Raw genomic sequence first — 20,876 nt, forward strand, 5'->3', positions numbered from 1 at the left:
CCTGATGCCCTCCTTCCACAGCTGGCGTTAGGCAGGGTGTGGAGAGTAGGGGGACTCACCTGAAATCTTCCCTCAATCACTTCCCCCACCTCCTCTTGGGGAAGGCAGAGGCCTTCACAGACATGGGGGACTCCCCACAAAATGTTCCATCCAGAGCCAACCTTTCTGCTTGGTAGAGCTGTGTCTCCCTCTCAGCCTAGTTCCAGGGCGGGTCCGTGTCTCCCACCCCAAACTAGTTCCAGGGTGGGTCCGTGTCTCCCACCTCAGACTAGCTCCGGGGCAGGTCCCTGTCTCCCACCTCAGACCAGCTTTGGGGCTGGTCCGTGTCTCCCCCTTCAGACTATCTCTGGGGCAGGTCCATGTCTCCCACCTCAGACTAGCTCCAGGGCAGGTCTGTGTCTCCCCATTTAAACTAGCTCTGGGGCGGGTCCGTGTCTCCCCCATCAGACTAGCTCCGGGGCGGGTCTGTGTCTCCCACCTCAGACTAGCTCCGGGGCAGGTCCATGTCTCCCATCTCAGACTAGTTCTGGGGCGGGTCTTTGTCTCCCTGCTCAGACTAGCTCTGGAACGGGTCCTTGCCTTCCCACTCAGATTAGCTCCGGGGTGGGTCCATGTCTCCCCGCTCAGACTAGCTCCAGGGAAGGTCTGTGTCTCTTCCCTCAGATGAGCTCCTGGCAAAGCCTCCCCCGTCAGACTAAGACTCCTAGGCAGAGCCGTGCCTCCCCCTGGTCCACCTGGCGACCCCTCATGCCCAAGGCAGCCCTACCCATTGAAGTAGGACATGACATCCATGAGGAGTGTGGCAACAGCAAGCAGCGTGTCGGGGTCCAGGCTGGTGACACAGAACCTGTTGCTTGGGCTGGACAGTGGGTGGATGACCGGCATCTGGACTGTAAGAGCACAAAGATGTCAGGCACTGAGGCTGGGACTGAAAGCAGCAGCTCTGGTGAGTGCAGGGCCTGGGAAGAGGGCTGGGGAGGGCTCAGCCGCAGGCCCTGAGAGACTCATTCACTGCTGCTTCTCCAGCCTCTACCACCAATTACCACCGTCCTGATTCTCCATCTCACTCTCAGGCCCCTGGGCCTTTGCACATGCTGTGCTGGCTGCCTGGGATGCCCTTCCCAACCGGCACCACCTGGCTCCGTTCCTACCTGTGTTCCAGGCTTCAGCACCACAGTCCCTGCCCAGGGAAACCCACCCTGACACCTGGGATTGCAGCAGGAGTGGCCTCTGGCCATTGCTGTATGCATGCACGTCCACCACCCTTGCTAGACACGGCAGCAGGGCCTGCCCAGGACCGTTCCATCACATTTTTTTTTTTTTTGAGATGGAGTTTTGTTCTTGTTGCCCAGACTGGAGTGCAATGGCACAATCTCGGCTCACCGCAACCTCCGCCTCCTGGGTTCAAGTGATTCTCCTGCCTCGGCCTCCTCAGTAGCTGGAATTACAAATATGCACCACCACACCCAGCTAATTTTGTATTTTTAGTAGAGACCGGGTTTCTCCATGTTGGTCAGGCTTGTCTCAAACTCCTGACCTCAGGTGAATTGCCTGCCTCGGCCTCCCAAAGTGCTGGGTTTACAAGCATGAGCCACCACACCTTGCCCTTTGCATCCCGTTCTGCCTGGCACTCCATTCATGCTCAGTGGGCAGAAGCCCGTGCTGAGAGCAAGGCTGGTCTACAGCTTGGCCTGGTAACTTCGTGAGGTTTCCCCGCACAAACCCCCGCCCCCAGCTCACCCAGCTTGGGCTTCACGAAGCCACTGGTGATGCCGAGGTTCTCGGCTGCCACAGTCTCGCCACTGACCACAGGATGGTGAACTCTGATGACAACGTGTGGGTGACAAAGGGCAGGTCCCGCTTGCGCACCTAGGGGCAAGAAGTTGAGGCTGTGTGTGCCTGGTGGCCCTGGGGCACCGACCTCTCACCCTGAGACTCTGTCCCCACCCTGGAATAGCGTGGAAGGGCAAGGCTGCAAGGGGTGGGAGATGGGAGTGTGTGTGTCAGAGGCGGGCCTGAGTGCGCAAGGCGTGTCTGTGATGGTCAGCTCACCAGGATGAAGTCTGTCTGATACGTGGACAGCATGAACACAGATATGTTCTGGTCAGCCAGTGGGGCGATGACTGACTTGGCGATCTTGGTCACGCCAATAGGCTGGGAGCTGGAGAAGCTGCCACTGCCGGACACCACGTTCAGGGCCAACCAGGTGGCATCCGCCACACTCAGGTGCTCCAAGGAGGGCAGCTCTGGAGGGAGACACAGAAGGCAGCCCTGTGACTGCTGAGGTTCCAGCTGTCCCAAGGGCAGGGCAAGGTAGGCCAGAGAGGTGGAGAGTGAGGCTCTGGGGCCAGCTCCACCCTGTGCCTTGCCTCACTTTCCAACAGGATTTTTTTTTTTTTTTTTTGAGACAGTCTTGCTCTGTCACCAGGCTGGAGTGCCTGGAGTGGCGCGATCTCGGCTCACTGCAACCTCTGACTTCCTGGTTCAAGCGATTCTCCTGCCTCGGCCTCCCAAGTAGCTGGGATTACAGGCACGTGCCACCATGCCTGGCTAATTTTTGTATTTTTAATAGAGACGGGGTTTCACCATGTTGGCCAGGATGGTCTCAATCTCTTGACCTCGTGATCCGCCTGCGTCAGCCTCCCAAAGTGCTGGGATTAGAGGCGTGAGCCACCGCACCTGGCCGGATGGGATTGTTTTTTGAGAGAGTCTTGCTCTGTCGCCCAGGCTGGAGTGCAGTGGTGCAATCTCGGCTCATTGCAACCTCCACCTCCTGGGTTCAAGTGATTCTTGAATAGTGGAGATTACAGGTATGCACCATCACACCCAGCTAATTTTTGTATTTTTAGTAGAGATGGCATTTTCCCATGTTGGTCTGGCTGGTCTCGAACTCCTGATCTCAAGGGGTCCTCCTGCCTTGGCCTCCCAAAGCACTAGGATTACAGGCGTGAGCCACTGCGCTCGGCCTTCAACAGGATGGGATTTGAATCAAAGGCTGCTTCCTAGGAGGACTGGGCAGGGAAGGCCCTCAGATGACACAGGACATCCCCAGCAGCTTAGCAGAGTAGGAGCCATGTGGGCAAGTGGTTGATCTGTGCCGAGCCTCAGTTTCCTCAGCCGTAAAACGATGGCATCAGTAGTGGGTAATGCCCTTATCTTTAGTTCTTACAACCCTTTTGTGGGTCTGATGCTGTCATCACGCCCATTGTCTCGCGTGCAACTGGCTTTCAAACTGGGTTCCTGGAGACCTCCCAGGAAGGCTCTGGGTGGAGGGGAGGCCAGGAAAAGGCTGGGTGGGGCTTTGGGGTTTCTCTTCCCCCTTCAGCCAGCCCTGCACATTGGGCTTCTCTGGAAGAACAGGCAACTCCAGGAGGGTCCCTGAAGAGGCTGCATCATGGGGGGCAGTGACTGTCACCCATGTCCCTCCTGAGAGCCTGGAAGTCCCAGGGGCTGGCAATGGCTTCGGCAGGCGGGGGAGTCCACAGCAGCAGCAACTGCTAAGCCTCCTTACCTAGCTCATGAAAACCCAGAATCCAAACGCTGGAGCCATCCCTTCCACCCTGTCCTACAGACAGAGTCCCTGAGTAGCCCTGAACGTGGGACACAGGCACACACTATGTGTGACCACACACAGCCGCAGACTCGAGCCCAGGCTGCATTTGGGGCTCTTCATACATCACCAGGCACCTGCATAAACCCACCTAGTGCCAGGCCCTGAGTGGGGAGGGGGCACGGCACAGGGAGGTGAACTCTGACACTGCATCCCACAAGGAGGCAGGATTTTTTTTTTTTTTGAGATGGAGCCTCACTCTGTCACCCAGACTGGAGTGCATTGGCATGATCTTGGCTCACTGCAACCTCTGCCTCCTGGTTCAAGCAATTCTCCTGCCTCGGCCTCCCGAGTAGCTGGGATTAGAGGCACCCACCACCATGCCCGGCTAATTTTTGTATTTTTGGTAAAGACGGGGTTTCACCACGTTGGCCTGGCTGGTCTCAAACTCCTGGCCTCAAGTGATCCACCCACCTTGGTCTCCCAAAGGGCTGGGATTACAAGCGTGAGCCACCGCGCCTGGCCAAGGCAGGGTTATTTTGCTCACTGTACACTCAACGGTCCAGAAACTCTGGACCTGGAAGGCTCAGTGATTTGCCGAAGATCACTTAGGAAGTAACAGAGCCAGGATTCCAGTGTGGGTCTGGCTCAAGAACCCAGGCTCTATTTTGGGCACCAAATGAAAACTACCAAGTCCCTAAGAAAATAGGGGGCTAAAAAGAGAGGTGCTGAGGCTGGAGGCAGTGGCTCACGCCTGTACTCTCATTGCTTTGGGAGGCCAAGGTGGGAGGATCGCTTGAGACCAGGAATTTGAGACCAGCCTGGAGAACGTAGTGAGACCCCATCTCTAAAAAAATAAAAAATAAATGAGCCAGGCGTGGTGGCACATGCCTGTGGTCCCAGACACTTGGGAGGCTGAGGTGGGAGGATTGCTTGAGTCTGGGATTTCAAGGCTGCAGTGAGCTATGACTGCACCACTGCACTCCAGCCTAGGTGACACAGCCAGACCCTATCTCAAAAAATAAATCGATAAAAAGGGAGAGAGGGGCTCAGAGATGGGTGAGCTAAGGCAGCTGTGATGATGAAGATTCCTGGGGAAAGACGAGCTGGGCTCTGCTGGCAGGCAAGATGGCCTGAGAGGAGGGAAATTGAGTGAGGCCCATGCCTGTTCCTACCTGCCCAGCTCTGGTCACCATGGTGACCACAGCCCAGGGAGCCCATTGGTCCCGCTGGCTGAGAAGGACCAGTGGTCAGCCAGTGGGTGGCTAGAGAGGCAGGCAGCTGCACAGAAATGGGAAAAGGCGGCCCCAGTCTTGAGCAGTGGGAGGCCTGTCTCTTATCAAAGCCGCAGGCTTCGGACTCCGAGGGGCCAATCCTGGCTCTGTCCTCCCCAGCGGAAGCGGCTGCTGATACAGCCTCCGAGGTGGTGAAGTGCTGGGGTGCATATGTGCACCTTGAGGGGGTGCTGACATAACCAAGACTCTGCCACTAGGAGTCTCTTGGCAGGTTTGGACGAGACCCAGAGTGGTCTTGGGGATAAGCCCAGGCCTGAGACCAGCTGGAAACATGGGTGTGGGGGAAGAGGCGGCTGCTGCTGGCTGGAGGATTTCAGGTCAATCAGCAGCTGGCCAGGAGCAGGCAGCCTGTCTGATGGATTGGTCTACCCGCCCTGCTCACAGCCTCCACCCTGGGAAGAACCCAGAGCTGCTGCTGCTTTTTTTTTGAGGGAGAGTGTCTTACTCTGTTGCCCAGGCTGGAGTGCAGTGGCGCGATCTCGGCTCACTGCAACCTCTGCCTCCCGGGTTCAAGTGATTCTCATGTCTCAGCCTCCTGAGTAGCTGGGACTACAGGTGCGTACCACCATGCCTGGCTTTTTTTTTTTTTTTTTTTTTTTTTGTATTTTTAGTAGAGAAGGGGTTTCACCATGTTGGGCAGGCTGGTCTCGAACTCCTGACCTCAAGTGATCTGCCTGCCTCGGCCTCCCAAAGTGCTGGGATTACAGGTGTCAGCCACCTTGCCCGGCCACCTCTCCACCTTTTGATCAGTCACTGCCTGCTGACCATGCCTTGCCACACGTGGCATGCACCACAATGATGTACCGCTGTCCCCAGTTCACAGACAAGGGGACTGTGATGGGTGAGGGCTGGTGATGTGGAGCCTAGATAAGCACTGGGCCCCTCTAACTCCAAGTCTAAGCTTCTACCCATTACCCAGAGGCTTCTAACGTTATTCTGAATCTGTCAGGACACCTAGCACTGCACACAGTGCTCATTAAATACTTAAAAGAGGCCAGGTACGGTGGCTCATGCCTGTAATCCCAGTACTTTGGGAGGCCAAGGCAGGCAGATGACTTGAGGTCAGGAGTTCAAGACCAGCCTGGCCAACATGGGTGAAACCTTGTCTGTACTAAAAATATAAAAATTAGCCGGGCGTGGTGTTGAGTGCCTGTAATCCCACCTACTCAGGAGGCTGAGGCATGAGAATTGCTTGAACCCAGGAGGTGGAGGTTGCAGTGAGCAGAGATTGTGTAACTGCACTCCCAACAGGGGTGACAGAACAAGACTCAGTCACACACACACGTAAAAAATCAGAATATACACATGTACAAACCCCTCTGTCTGCCACACAGACATACTGCATCCATTTGAGCCAAGACCTTTTTTTCTTTTTTTGAGACAGGGTGTTGCTCTATCACCCAGGCTGGAGTGCAGTGGTACAATCATGGCTCACTGCAGCCTCAACCTCCCAGGCTCAAGTGATCAGCCCACCGAGTAGCTGGGACCACAGCCATGTGCCACCACACCAGATTAATTTTTGTATTGTTTGTAGAGACGGGGCTTTGCCATGTTGCCCAACCTGCTTGAACTCCTGGGCTCAAGCGATCTACCTGCCTCAGCCTCCCAAAGGGCTGGGATTACAGGCATGAGCCACTGTGCTCAGACCAAGAATCTCTTAACAACGTTCACATTGAACAAGGAACTCTGCTGGCTAATGTCATTTACAAGCCATCCCTTGCCCTCCCAGGAAAGACCCAGCATCCACTGAACCATGGCCAGCTGCTAGCTTCTAACTATCAAAGCTGCCAGTGAACACGCACCCTGGCTCATTTTAAGAGTGGCAGAAGAGGCCCTTTGGTGGGAAGCAATGTTTGCAGCGCTGGAGGTTTGCAGAACGGGGGTGACAGGGCACCAGCCTTCATTCCCCATGCCAGAGCCAGCATCCTTCTTCCGGGGTCACGCCTGTAATCCCAACACTTTAGGAGGCCAAGGTGGGAGGACTGCTTGAGGCCAGGAGTTCCAGACCAGCATAGGCAACATAGTGAGACTCCTCTACAAAAAAACACAAAAACTAGCCAGTGGGCTGTGCGCGGTGGTTCACGCCTATAATCCCAGCACTTTGGAACTTTGGAAGGTTGAGGCAGGTGGATCACTTGAGGTCAGGAGTTCGAGACCAGCCTGGCCAACATGGTGAAACCCTGTTTCTACTAAAAATACAAAAATTAGCTGGGCATAGCAGTGCATGCCTGTAGTCTCAGCTACTCAGGAGGCTGAGGCAGGAGAATCGCTTGAACCCAGGAGGTGGAGGTTGCAGTGAGCTGAGATCGTGCCACTACACTCCAGTCTGGACAACAGAGCAAGACTCCATCTCAAAACAAAACAAAAAAACAAAAAACAAAAAATCCCCAAAACTAGCCAGTGGGCCAGGTGCAGTAGTTCACGCCTGTAATCCCAGCACTTTGGGAGGTCGAGGCAAGAGGATCATCTGAGGTCAGGAGCTCAAGACCAGCCTTGCCAACATGGTGAAACCCTGTCTCTACTAAAAATACAAAAAAAAATTAGCTGGGTGTGGTGGTGCATGCCTGTAATCCCAGCTACTCACGAGGCTGAGGCAGAAGAATCGCTTGAACCTGGGCGGTGGAGGTTGCAGTGAGCCAAAATCGCGCCACTGCACTCCAGCCTGGGGACAGAGCGAGACTACCTCGAGAAAAGCAAGCAAACAAAAACTAAACTCTCCTCCTGAAGCAGAGCGTCCAAGGAGATGAGGGGTACAGTTGTCCTCCTAGTCTCATACTGCAGCCCCTAGGCCCACCCCAAATCCTGCCACAGCCCCCTGAGAGTCTTCTCAGACTGTCCTAGGCCACATATGGTGGTATACCGTCTTCTCCCATTACTTTCCGGCAGCACTTTCTCCTTATTTAGGCTAGAGGCGCCTTGAGAGCATTTCCTACTTTCCGTTCTGGCTTGGTTGTCACTCACTAACTCTGGGCAAGTTAATGTCTGCTTGCTTTCTTGCTTGTAAAATGGGTCTTTACTCTTTTTTTTTTTTTCTTTTGAGACGGAGTCTCACTCTGTCCCCCAGGCTGGAGTGCAGTGGCGCGATCTTGGCTCACTGCAACCTCCACCTCCCGGGTTCAAGCGATTCTCCTGCCTCGGCCTCCCGAGTAGCTGGGATTGCAGGCATGTGCCACCACACCCAGCTAATTTTTTATTTTTAGTAGAGACGGGGTTCCTCCATGTTGGTCAGGCTGGTCTCGAACTCCATTTTTTTTTTTTTTTTTTTTTTGAGACAGAGTTTTGCTGTTGCCCAGGCTGGAGTGCAGTGGCGCGATCCCGGCTCACTGCAAGCTCCGCCTCCCGGGTTCATGACTTTCTCCTGCCTCAGCCTCCCGAGTAGCTGGGACCACAGGCGCCCACCACCACGCCTGGCAAATTTTTTTTTGTATTTTTAGTAGAGATGGGGTTTCACCATGTTAGCCAGGATGGTCTCAATCTCCTGACCTCGTGATCCACCCACCTCCGCCTCCCAAAGTGCTGGGATTACAGGTGTGAGGCACCGCGCTTGGCCTCGAACTTTTTTTTTTTTTGAGATGGAGTCTTTCTCCATCGCCCAGGCTGGAGTGCAGTGGCATGATCTTGGCTCATTGCAGCCTCTGCCTCGTGGGTTCAAGCGATTCTCCTTCCTCAGCCTCCTGAGTAGCTGGAGCTACAGGCATGTGTCACCATGCCCAGGTAATTTTTGTATTTTTGGTAGAGACGGGGTTTCACCATGTTGACCAGGATGGTCTTGAACTCCTGACCTCAGGTGATCTGCCTGCCTCAGCCTCACAAAGTGCTGGGACTGTAGATGTGAACCACTGTGCCTGGCCAAAATGCTAATATTTTGGCAGCACTTTGGGAGGTCAAGGCAGGTGGATCATTTGAGTTCAGGAGTTTGAGACCAGCCTGGTCAACATGGTGAAACCAAACCCCACCTCTACTAAAAATACAAAAAAATTAGCCGGGCATGGTGGTGGGTGCCTCTAATCCCAGCTACTCAGAAGGCTGAGGCAGGAGAATCGCTTGAACCTGGGAGGTGGAGGTTGCAGTGAGCCAAGATCACGCCACTGCACTCCAGCCTGGGTGACAGAGTGAGACTCTGTCTCAAAAAAAAAAAAAAAAAAAAAAAAAAAAAGAAAAGAAAAAAGAGAAAAAACAAATCCACTCAATTTTTTTTTTCTTGGGCAATAATAGATTTCCAAGCAGCCTAGTTTGCTGACCAGGAAACGCACCCTGGAATGGAAGCCCTTACCCTGAAGTCACAGAGGTAAGGCTGGCTGGCTGGCTAGCCTCCGGCCTTGCTGGGCTAATTGAAACCTGCTTTCCCAGTGGTCCCTGTGTTCCTCAGTGCTGTGCCTGTGGCTGGGAAAGGCTCAGGGAGGGGCAGGGCAAGGCAGTTTCAAAAGTCACAAGGCTCTGGGGAATGGCAGGGTCGAGGGATTGCGGGCAATTCCTTCCCTGGGCCAGCCGAGGGTCTCAGCCTGGGCCCAAGGACCTCTATATGAAGAGAGCTTACTCACCCCCAGGAATTTCCTACTTCACTCCTTGTTCCCTCTCCTGCACACACACACCCCAGGAGACTCTACCCCAACTCAGCCCTAACCCAGCCGAACAACCTTCAGTGGCTCCCCAGTGCCTGAAGAATAAGATCCAAACTCTCCCTGCCTACCTCTGTCTTCCCCTTTTTTACATGCTGGACCTGGCCCTTGCTTCTGCTCCTGTACTTTCTCATTCAGCTCTCCTCTGACATGTTTTCTTCCTTCCCCACAAGGCCAGCAAAAATATCACCTCCTCCAGGAAGTCCTCCATGACCACGTGAGCTCACCAGGAACTTCTGCTTTTGAGCCCCCAGAAAGAGCCATGCTGCAGAAGTCTCCCCATGCTGCTTCTAACCCAAATAAAGTACAGGAGAGGAGTTCAGGAAAAAGTCTAGAGCCAGGCACAGCAGTACACGCCTCTACTCTCAGCTACTCGGGAGGCTGAGGTGGGAGGATTGCTTGAACCCAGGAGTCTGAGGCTGCTATGCACTATGATCACACCTGTGATTAGCCACTGTACTCCAGCCTGGGCAACATAGCAAGAACCTGTTTCTAAAAAAAAAAAAAAAAAAAAAAAAAAAATTTAAGTGCCTGCATGCCAGGTAGAAACCATGAAGGGAGGGGTGCTTTCCAGGCAGAGAAGCCCATGTGTGTGCAGCCACATGGAGGAATCTTTCCTGATCCCTCCTCCTCCAGGCAAGCCCTGTCCTCCTCTCTCTCTTCCCACACTCTAGTTCCCTGGGGATGCCAAGTGTGTCCCCAGTACTACAAGCTGTGGCTATACACACATGGGGTTCTCTCTGCCTGGAAAGTGCCCCTCCATTATGTTTTCCACCTGGCAGGGGGCGGGGTGGGGAGGGGCACTTAATTTTAATTTTTTTTTAAGAAATAGATTCTCAGGGCCGGGCGCGGTGGCTCACGCCTGTAATCCCAGCACTTTGGGAGGCCGAGGCAGGTGGATCACGAGGTCAGGAGATTGAGACCATCCTGGTTAACACGGTAAAACCCCGTCTCTACTAAAAAATACAAAAAATTAGCCGGGCATGGTGGTGGGCGCCTGTAGTCCCACCTACTCGGGAGACTGAGGCAGGAGAACAGCGTGAACCCGGGAGGTGTAGCTTGCAGTGAGCTAAGATCGCGCCGCTGCACTCTAGCCTGGGTGACAGAGCAAGACTCCATCTCAAAAAAAAAAAAAAAGAAAAAAAAAAAGAAATAGGTTCTCAGGCCAGGCGAGGCGGCTCACGCCTGTAATCCCAGCACTTTGGGAGGCTGAGGTGGGTGGATCACCTGAGGTCAGGAGTTCTAGACCAGCCTGGCCAACAGGGTGAATCCCCATCTCTACTAAAAAATACAAAAATTAGCCAGGCGTGGTGGTGGGCACCTGTAATCCCAGCTACTTGGGAGGCTGAGGCAGGAGAATGGCTTGAACCTGGGAGGCGGAGGTTGCAGTGAGCCAAGATCACTGCACTCCAGCCTGGATGACAGAGTGAGACTCCATCTCAAAAAAAAAAATCCAGGTTCTTATTATGTTGCCCAGGCTGGAGTGCAGTGGCTATTCACAGGCGTGATCATTGCACACTACAGTCTCAAACTCCTGGGTTTAAGCAATCCTCCCACCTCAGCCTCCCAAGTAGCTGGGAGTAGAGGCATACACCACCATGCCTGGCTCTTTACTCTTAGCTGGGTTCACTTCAAGTGTTGCTTTAGTTCTGGGAAGTCCTCTTAAACTGTGCCCTTGCCAGCTAGACACTTTTATTTTTTTTATTTTTAAGAGATAGAGTCTCGCTCTGTCTTCCAGCCTGGAAAGCGGTGGTTCAATAACAGCTCACTGCAGCCTCCAACTCCTGGGCTCGAACGATCCTCCTGCCTCGGTCTCTCAAGTAGCTGGGACCACAGGAACATGCCATCATGTCCAGTTAATTTAAAGTAATTTTTTAGTAGAGACGGGGTCTCACTATGGTCTCAAACTCCTGGGCTCAAGTGATCCTCCCACCTTAGCCTCCCAAAGTGTTGAGACTAAAAGCGTGAGCCACTGCGCCCGACTGAAGATGTTCTAAAGCACTTTGCAGGTTTCAGTGAAACATGTTCCTTTTCTTCTGGATTGATCTAATTCTCAGCTGGGTAGTGCCATACCTACTTACTACTCAGGAGTCTTTCCTAGGGCAATCTCAAGAGCAGGAGGGGAGGGGACCCTCCAGAACCCAGGGAGAGAAGGAAATACACTCTGCTGTTTTTCTAGCTGACCAGCAGATGGGGGCAGAAATAAGAAGGTAGGTGGGGGCAGAAATAAGGAGGTGGGTAGCCAGCCCTGACTTCGGGGCATGGTCCAGCCGAGCCCCTAGGGAGAGAAGCACTTACCTAGGAATCCTTCCTCATCGACAATGATAGTGTAATCCTCTGGCGTCTCAGTCAGACTGAAGAACTTGCACCTGGATGGATGGACAGACAGACACAGAATATCTCATTAGTCCAGGCAGGTCCCCTGGGGCAGCTGCCCACCCGTGCCCCGGGGATGATGTCTCAGTTTACCCAGAGTTCCAGCCCCAGGCTGCTGGGTGACCGCGGGTAAGTTGTTTGTCTCTCCCTTCATGTCCCCCTACTCAGTTCTCACTCAGGAGAGGCACAGAGATGCTGATTGTCCCCACTGTACCCCCACAATCTTTGGGGACCTCTGAGCCAGTCAGCCCCTATGATTGTGTCCAGGCCTGAGGGCCTGAGATCCCAAGTTTTCTTGGAGGGAAGAAGTGGCCGAAGGGTGGCTCCAGTGTGGGTCAGGCAGAGGAGCCGTCTTTTCCATGGCCCTGCCACTGTAACCTCTAGGTGTCTGTTCCCATCTCCCCTCCCATTGTCTTGGGCTCGTCCTCAGCAACTCTGGGGCTCCAAGTCACAAAAATGCCTAATTCCCACCAGCTGACTGACAGCCCAGCCCTCGGTTAACTTTCCATCCCTAAAGAGAGAGGAATGCGGCCATCCGTGACATTTTTGGGACATGGATCTCTGCCCCACCTCACATCACCTCTGATAGCACCGCTCAGCCGGGGAGGTATGTTGCTCATCTACCCCCAAAACGAGACCATCTGTACCCCAAAAACAGGGACCAGAACTGTGACCCTGCTGGCCTCAGTCCTGGGCATGGTTTTGGTGCCCAAGTCTGTGTCTAGGCCGCTCTCGGGCTGGGCTTCAAGGCTTTTGGTCCTTGGGTGATGGGGGTCATCACCCCCTCAACCCCCGTGTCCCTGTTCCCCATTTAGCCAGAACCACACCCCCACTGCACCCTAGAGAGTATTGCAAGCAGAGATGGCAAGTCCAAGCGTGCACAGGCAGAGGCTTGCAGGAAACTGACCCCTGGCCACTTATCTGGTGTTCCGGCTCTTAAGCACAAAGCCGGGCATGGGCTCTGCATCCCCACCCATTGAGGGGAGCCAGGACAGAAAGAAGCCCACAAGTAACCCAGGTGTATTTGTCTGTCCTCATGCTGCTAATAAACACATACCCGAGACTGGGTACTTTATAAAGGGAAAAGGTTTAATGGACTCATAGTTCCACGTGGCTGGTTGGTGGTTGGCAGGGCTGGGGGGGCGGGGGTGCTCACAATCATGACAGAAGGCAAAGAAGGAGCCAAGGCACGTCTTACATGGCAACAGGCAAGAGAGCATGTGCAGGGGAACTACCTTTATAAAACCATCAGATCTCGTGAGACTTATTCACTGCCACGAGAACAGTATGAGAGAGACCACCCCCATGATTCAATTATCTCCACCTGCCCCCACCCTTGACACGTGGGGATTATTACAATTCAAGGTGAGATTTGGGTGGGGACACAGCCAAACCATATCACCAGGCAAAGGGCAAGTATCACTCTCTCAAATATGCAAATGGAAAAGGGATCTTTGAGTGGACAGTGTTGCAGGGGATGGGGGTGGCTGGTGTATCCATGGGTCGCCCTCCTCCCTGGCCTCCTCTCCTGCCACCTGCCCTGCAGCCCCCTCATCTACAGAACCTCTCCAGCTCCTTTTAAAAACTTATTCCTGAAAATTTTCACAAGGATATGGAGCCACTGGAACTCTCTTATGCTGCTGTTGGGAGTACAAAATGGCCCAGCCCTTCAAACATTCATTTGGCAGTTTCTTTCATCTTTTTAGAGACAGGGTCTTGCTCTGTCACCCAGTCTGGCGTGCAGTGATGCAATCACAGCTCATGGAGGCCTTGAATGCCTGGGCTCAAGCAATCCCCCTGCCTCAGTCTCCTGAGTAGCTGGAACTACAGGCACACAATACCATGTCCAGCTAAATTTTTTTTTTTTTTTTTTGAGACAGAGTCTCTCACCCTGTCACCCAGGCTAGAGTGCAGTGGCATCTCAGCTCACTGCAACCTCCACCTCCCAGGTTCAAGTGATTCTCCTGCCTCAGCCTCCCCAGTAGCTGGGCTTACAGGCGCCCGCCACCACATCTGGCTAATTTTTGTATTTTTAGTGAAGACAAGGTTTCTCCATGTTGGCCAGGCTGGTCTCGAACTCCTGACTTCAGGTGATCCACTCATCTCAGCATCCCAAAGTGCTGGGATTATAGGCGTGAGCCACTGTGCCCAGACTGTCCAGCTAGTTTTTAAAGTTGTTTTTGTAGAGATGAGGTCTTGCTATGTTGTCTAGGCTGGTCTTGAACTCTTGTCCTTAAGCGATCCTCCCTCTTTGGCTTTCCGAAGTGCTGGGATTACAGGCATGAGCCACTGCACCCAGCTGGCAATTTCTTATAAAGTTCAGCACACATTGACCACCCAGCCTCAGCTATCCTCCTCCTGGGTATTCATCCACAAGAAGTGAAAACAGGTGCCCGCACAAAGACTTAGATGCGAATACATATTGCCTGTTTGTATTTGCTCTAAATTGGAAACAACCCAAATGTCCTTCCTTCAACTGGAAAGAGGATAAACTAAGGCACGTCCACATGAGGAAATACGGGTCAGCAATTAAAAGGAATAAACTACCGATTCATGCATTAACACGGGTAGATCTAAAGTGCATTTTGCTAAGTTAAAGCAGCCAAGCTCAAAAGATTCTATACTGTATGTTTCTATTCATATGACATTCTGGAAGAGGCCAAACTATAGGGACAAATGATTAGCAGTTATCAGGGCACGGGTAGACACTGACTAGAGAGGGGCACTGGGAAATTCTGGGGGGATGGGCCTCTTGAGTGTGGCGGTGGTTACAAGATCATATAAATTCACATAAATTTAGGCCGGGCGCGGTGACTCACGCCTGTAATCCCAGCACTTTGAGAGGCAGAGGTGGGAGGATCACCTGAGGTCAGGAGTTTGAGACCACCTGGCCAACATGGTGAAACCCTGTCTCTACAAAAAAATGCAAAAATTAGCCAGGCGTGGCAGTGGGCACCTGTAATCCCAACTACTGGGGAGGCAGAGGCAGAAGACTCACTTGAACCCAGGAGGCGGAGGTTGCAATGAGCCAAGATCACGCCACTACACTCCAGCCTGGGTGATTAGATTCAGACTCCATCTCAAAAAAACCTCACAAGATCATATAAATTTGTCAAAACCCAAAGAACTATCTGCTAAAAAGGGGTGAATTTGTGAATTACGCTGTATGTAAGTCATACCTTGATAAACTTGAATGTAAAGAAAATGCTTGGTCTGCTGCGGTGGCTCATGCCTGTAATCCCAGCATTTTGGGAGGCTGAGGTGGGTGGATCACTCGAGGTCAAGAGTTTGAGACCAGCCTGGCCAACATGGCAAAACCCCATTTCTACTAAAAATATAAAAATTAGCCCGGCGTGGTGGTGGGCATCTGTAATCCCAGCCACTTGGGAGGCTGAGGCAGGAGAATTATTTGAACCTGGGAGGTTGCTGTGAGCTGAGATCGTGCCACTGCACTCCAGCCTAGGCAACAGAGCCACTCCATCTCGGGGAAAAAAAAAAAAAAAATCCTGTGCTAGGGTCATCCATGAGGTGGCCTCTCTCCCCCTGGGAGGGGCGTAACGCATTCTGCTGGAACAACCACCCACGCTCATCAATTTCCCTCCGGCTCTTCAGTTTTCAAATTACGTGTCTGTCCCTGCCTGTCCCATATCCAATTTGCAAGTATTGCCTGGATACGTGAAATCTATAATTGCTTTGAGGACAACAGCAAATTATCACCACAGTAAGTGGCAATCACTGGTCAGGCCTGGACCCTTCCTAGGGACCCCCATGAACTCAGAAAGAGCCCTGGACTCCCACAGTCACCAGACTGCCATGAGCTGGTACTCCCTGGGTGGGGTGGGGCTGCCCAGCTGCCCGAGAGCCCCGGGGAGGCAAACAGACGTGGCCCTTGCTCCCGGCGCCCTCGGCTCTGAGGGACACTCCAGAAATAGACCGCACAAATTATTCCGGAAGGCATAAACACCAGCAGAAGGCAACAGCGGCCTGTGTGTAAATGGAGTATAAATATGTTGTTGAAGTGACCTGTCCCCAGGGGCTGAGAGATTCTGTGGCTCTGCCAGCTAGGGGACATCTCAGAATGTGCACCTCGGCACGGGTGGGCTTCGGGGAGGGCAGATCAGCCGGAGGCACCTGCTGCCGTCGCTCTGGTCACTACCCTCAGGAGTCAGCCCCCAGACTCCTCCCTCTCCTTGACCTCCTTGTTTTTTTTTGTTTTTTTTTTTTTTGAGATGGAGTCTCGCTCTGTCACCCAGGCTGGAGTGCAGTGGCGCAATCTTGGCTCACTGCAAGCTCCGCCTCCTGGGTTCACGCCATTCTCCTGTCTCAGCCTCCAGAGTAGCTGAGACTACAGGCGCCAACCACCACGCCCGACTAATTTTTTGTATTTTTAGTAGAGACAGGGTTTCATCGTGTTAGCCAGGGTGGTCACAAACTCCTGACCTCGTGATCCACCTGGCTCTGCCTCCCAAAGTGCTGGGATTACAGGCATGAGCCACCGCACCTGGCCTTTTTTTTTTTTTTTCTTTTTTGAGACAGGCTCTTGCTCTGTTGCCCAGGCTGGAGTGCAGTGGCATGATCTTGGCTCACTGTGGCCTTGACCTCCTGGGCTCAAGCAATCCTCCTAGCTCAGCCTCCCAACTAGCTTGGACTACAGGCGTGCATTACCCATGCCCAGCCGGCTAATTTTTTATTTTTTGTAGAGACAGGGTCTCACTACGTTGCCCCGACTGGTCTTGCACTTCTGAGCTCAAGTGATCCTTCTGCCTTGGCCTCCCAAAGTGCTGGGATTATAGGAGTGAGTCACTGCGCCCAGCCCACACCACTTCTTAATTCAAGCTACAGGTCCCCCCTTTGCCTTTGGATTACATCTGCTGCATTTCTTGTCTTATCAAGCTTAACCTTCCTATCTTTGCTTCTTGAAGTCATCTCCCTATTGCTGGGCAGTTGGCCATTCCCCAGTCCAAGCACAGCACCCCCTTGCGGGCCATCCTTAGCCTCCCAAGTACCCGGGATTACAGGTGCACACCACCACACCCAGCTAATTTTTTAAATTTTTATAGAGATGGGATCTTGCTATGTTGCCCAGGTGGGTCTTGAACTCCTGGCCACAAGTGATCCTCCCACCTCCACCTCCCAAAGTGCTGGGATTATGGGTGTGAGCCACTCCACACAGCCCCATGTCTTCTTTACTCGAAGGTCACTCTGAGATCCGTTTTTGCCTCTCCACCACTCCCCACAAAGCAAACTCAAGACTGGACTACCCTTCTGTCTTTTCTCCCTCTTCCACTCCTGGCCTCAACGCACCTGCCTCCACAGTCTCATGCCTCCAACAGTGACGAATGTTCTTTCTTTTTTATTTGAGATGAAGTTTCGCTCTTGTTGCCCAGGCTGGAGTGCAGTGGTGCCATCTTGGCTCACTGCAACCTCTGCCTCTGGGGTTCAAGCGATTCTCCAGCCTCAGCCTCCCAGGTAGCTGGAATTACAGGCGCCTGCCACCACATCCAGCTAATTTTCTGGAGTTTTTAGTAGAGACAGGGTTTCACCATGTTGGCCAGGCTGGTCTCAAACTCCTGACCTCAGAAGATCCACCCGCCTCAGCCTCCCAAAGTGCTGGGATTACAGGCATGACCCACCTCGCCCAGCCTAAATGTTCTTTCATCTACCCAGCATAGCCTCCCAACTTTGTTGGCTGAAGATTTCATGTTCATCCTTTAAGACCCAGTTCAAACATCTCCTCTGGGGTAAAACCTTTCCTGGCCAGAAATGGTGGCTCATACCTGTAATCCCAGAACTTTGGGAGGTGGAGGTGAATGGATCTCTTGAGGTTGGGAGTTCAAGACCAGTCTGGCCAACATGGTGAAACCCTGCCTCTACTAAAAATTCAAAAAAAAAAAAAAAACAAAAACAAAAACCAAAACAAAAACCCTGCCTGATCAACACCAGCCACTTCCTTTCCCTCATCTCCCATCATAGAGGTTGTCCTCCTTTGACAGCCTACAGCCCCACACTATGTCTATGAGATGACTTTCAGGCCACTGTGGACAACTGGGCTGGTGGTGCATCACAGCCCTAGGATACAGTTCATCTCACAGTCTATGTGAATTATGCCCTTAGAGTTGTGCAGTGCACAACCCATGCAACTGCACGTGACAGTGCCAAGTGCTTCCCACAATCTATTACAAATCATACTTTAAGGGTCTACTTCCCTCAGTAGACCACAGCGCTCAGAAGCAAGGACAGAGGGTCCTCCGTACACACACCTTGTATCTGACACTGGCTGGGCATGGAATCAACACTCAAGGATTGCTGAGCGAAAGGATGGCCTGTGGCCACACACTTGCCTTCAAAATCAAAGAAGCCTCAATGAGAAAAAACCCTGTCTGCCCTCATGTGGCATCATCTTGACTTAACCCTCCTCTTGGAGAAGCTAAGGTCTCCAGTTCTAATTCTCTCTCCGCCTTTTCTAATGAGTCATGGCCAGGTGCACACCCCAGATGCCAGGGCCCCGGGGTTTGTGGCCTCTCTGTACTCTGCCTACAAAGAGCTGGAAAGAGGAGCAAATGCCAGAAAGTACCCAGTATGGGTGCTAAGTGCCGTTAAAAAACTCCAGGCGGGAGGCCGGGCGCGGTGGCTCACATCTGTAATCTCAGCACTTCTGGAGGCCAAGGCAGGGGGATCACTTGAGCCTAGGAGTTTGAGACCAGCCTGGGCAACATGGTAAGACTCCATCTCTACAAAAAAATTTAAAAATTACCTGAGCATGGTGGTGTGCCCCTGTAGTCTCAGCTACTCAGGAGGTGGAGGTGGGAGGATCACTTGGGCCTGGGAGGCGGAGGCTGCAGTGAGCCACGATTGCACCACTGCACTCCAGCCTGGGTGACACAGTGAGATCCTGTCTTAAAAAATAAAATAAAAGATGCAGGCTTGATTCCTGCAGGGTCACCATACCCTGTGTCAGCCAGACTCTGCCAAGGTCACCTGCTAGCTTGCCTGGGAACAAGCCAGGACCTTTGGAATTAATAGCCTGGCCTGCTGGGTGCAGTGGCTCATGCCTGTAATCCCAGCACTTTGGGAGGCAGAGGCAGGTGGCTCACCTGAGGTCAGGAGTTCGAGACCAGCCTGGCCAACATGGTGAAACCCCATCTCTACCTCTACTAAAAATACAAAAAATTAGCTGGGCGTGGTGGTGCGCACCTGTAGTCCCAGCTACTCGGGAGGCTGACGCAGAATTGCTTGAACCGGGGAGGTGGAGATTGCAGTGAGCCGAGATCGTGCCACTGCACTGCAGACTGGGTAACAGAGCGAGACTCCATCTCAAAAACAAACAAAAAAGAGCCTGGCCAGCGGGGTTTTGAAACAAGCCCAGAGCCTTCACTGCTCAAGTGACCCACCCACCCAAACCAGAGAGGCTCTGCAAACAGGCCCCAAGACAGGCGTCTTGGATGTTATAGGCCCTGTTTACAAAACATTCTCGGGCCTTACTTAAAGCAGGTCCTTTCTCAGCCCACTTGGGATTACAGCACCAGCCTGGAAGGACAGGGGTGTTTCTTTCAAAGTGTGGCCCATTCTGTCTGGAATGAGGGAGGTTTGGCCACATCTCCTGCAGCCTATCCAAGTGAGGGAATGAAGGGATCAGGGCCTCACCTGCTTCCGGAGACTGCCCACCCCTGCCCCTGCCAGCCAACTTCTGGCTGCCTCCCTGCTGATGTTTTTCTGATGTGGCTAACAGCATTCATTCATTCATTCATTCCTTTAGAGACAGTGTCTTGCTCTGTCACCCAGGCTGGAGTGCACTGGCATGATCATAGTTCACTGCAGCCTCCAACTCCTGGGCTCAAGTGGTCCTCCCACCTCAGCCTCCTGAGTAGCTGGGACTATAGATGCACATCACCATGACTGGCTAATTTTTAAATGTTTGTGGAGACGGGGTCTTGCTATGTTGCCCAGGCTGGTCTCGAATTCCTGACCTCAAGCGATCCTCCCAAGCCTCGGCCTCCCAAAGTACTGGGATTACAGGTGTAAGCCAGTGCACCCGGCTGACAGGGGCCTTTTAAAACACGCAGTGAGCGGCCGGGCGCAGTGGCTCATGCCTGTAATCCCAGCACTTTGGAAGGCCAAGGCAGGCGGATCACAAGGTCAAGAGATCAAGACCATCCGGGACAACAAGGTGAAACCCCGTCTCTACTAAAAATACAAAAATTAGCTGGGCATGGTGGTGTGCGCCTGCCACTCAGGAGGCTGAGTGCCCAGCTACTCAGGAGGCTGGGGCGGGAGAAGCACTTGAATCTGGGAGGCAGGGGTTGCAGTGAGCCAAGATCACGCCAGCCACTGCACTCCAGCTTGGAGACAGAGCGAGATTCCATCTCAAAAAAAAAAAAAAAAAAAAAAAAAAAAAGCAGTGAGTGATAGAAGTGTTTCGGGGCCACAGTTCATGGGGCTTTTCTTCCCAGAGGAAAATCGGGGGGAGGGTGAATGCCCGGCTTTGTTCTGCTAACCAGCTGCAGCTTTTTCATCTGTTTCTCCTGGGTTTTCAATGGGTCTCTCGTGTTATTTACATTTCATTTCTCCTGTCTTTAGCAACTAGAAGCTGCCCTTTCAAGTTTTACTTAGAAAAAAGCCCTTAATTGGTTCTGCAACTGGAAGGGCGATCCTGAACAGGAGTTATTTTGCCTTAAGATAGAAAATAAGGCCGGGTGCGGTGGCTCATGCTTGTAATCCCAGCACTTGGGGAGGCCGAGGCGGGTAGATCACGAGGTCAGGAGATCGAGACCACCCTGGCTAACACGGTGAAACCGTGTCTCTACTGAAAAAAAAAAAAATACAAAAAATTAGCTGGGCGTGGTGGCGGGTGCCTGTAGTCCCAGCTACTCGGGAGGCTGAGGCAGGAGAATGGCGTGAGCACGGGAGGTAGAGCTTGCAGTGAGCTGAGATCGCGCCACTGCACTCCAGCCTGGGCGACAGAGTGAGACTCCATCTCAAAAAACGAAAAAAAAGATAGAAAATAAAATGTGCTTGTGTCACGGGCGACCAGGAGAA

The 20,876-nt window shown here is 52.8% G+C and overlaps 1 protein-coding gene across 1 annotated transcript in view; it reads right to left on the bottom strand.

Moving 5' to 3' along the window:
- Window positions 1–20,876, bottom strand: part of CASTOR3P (CASTOR family member 3) — a 62,271-nt gene that overhangs the window by 4,329 nt on the left and 37,066 nt on the right. The window contains 5 exon segments of the mRNA XM_063606009.1: window positions 767–890; window positions 1,741–1,812; window positions 1,815–1,869; window positions 2,053–2,246; window positions 11,763–11,833. Of these exon segments, the coding sequence (XP_063462079.1) occupies window positions 767–890; window positions 1,741–1,812; window positions 1,815–1,869; window positions 2,053–2,246; window positions 11,763–11,833 (516 nt within the window).

Source organism: Pan paniscus, chromosome 6, assembly GCF_029289425.2.
Source record: "Pan paniscus chromosome 6, NHGRI_mPanPan1-v2.0_pri, whole genome shotgun sequence".
NCBI lineage: Eukaryota > Metazoa > Chordata > Mammalia > Primates > Hominidae > Pan > Pan paniscus.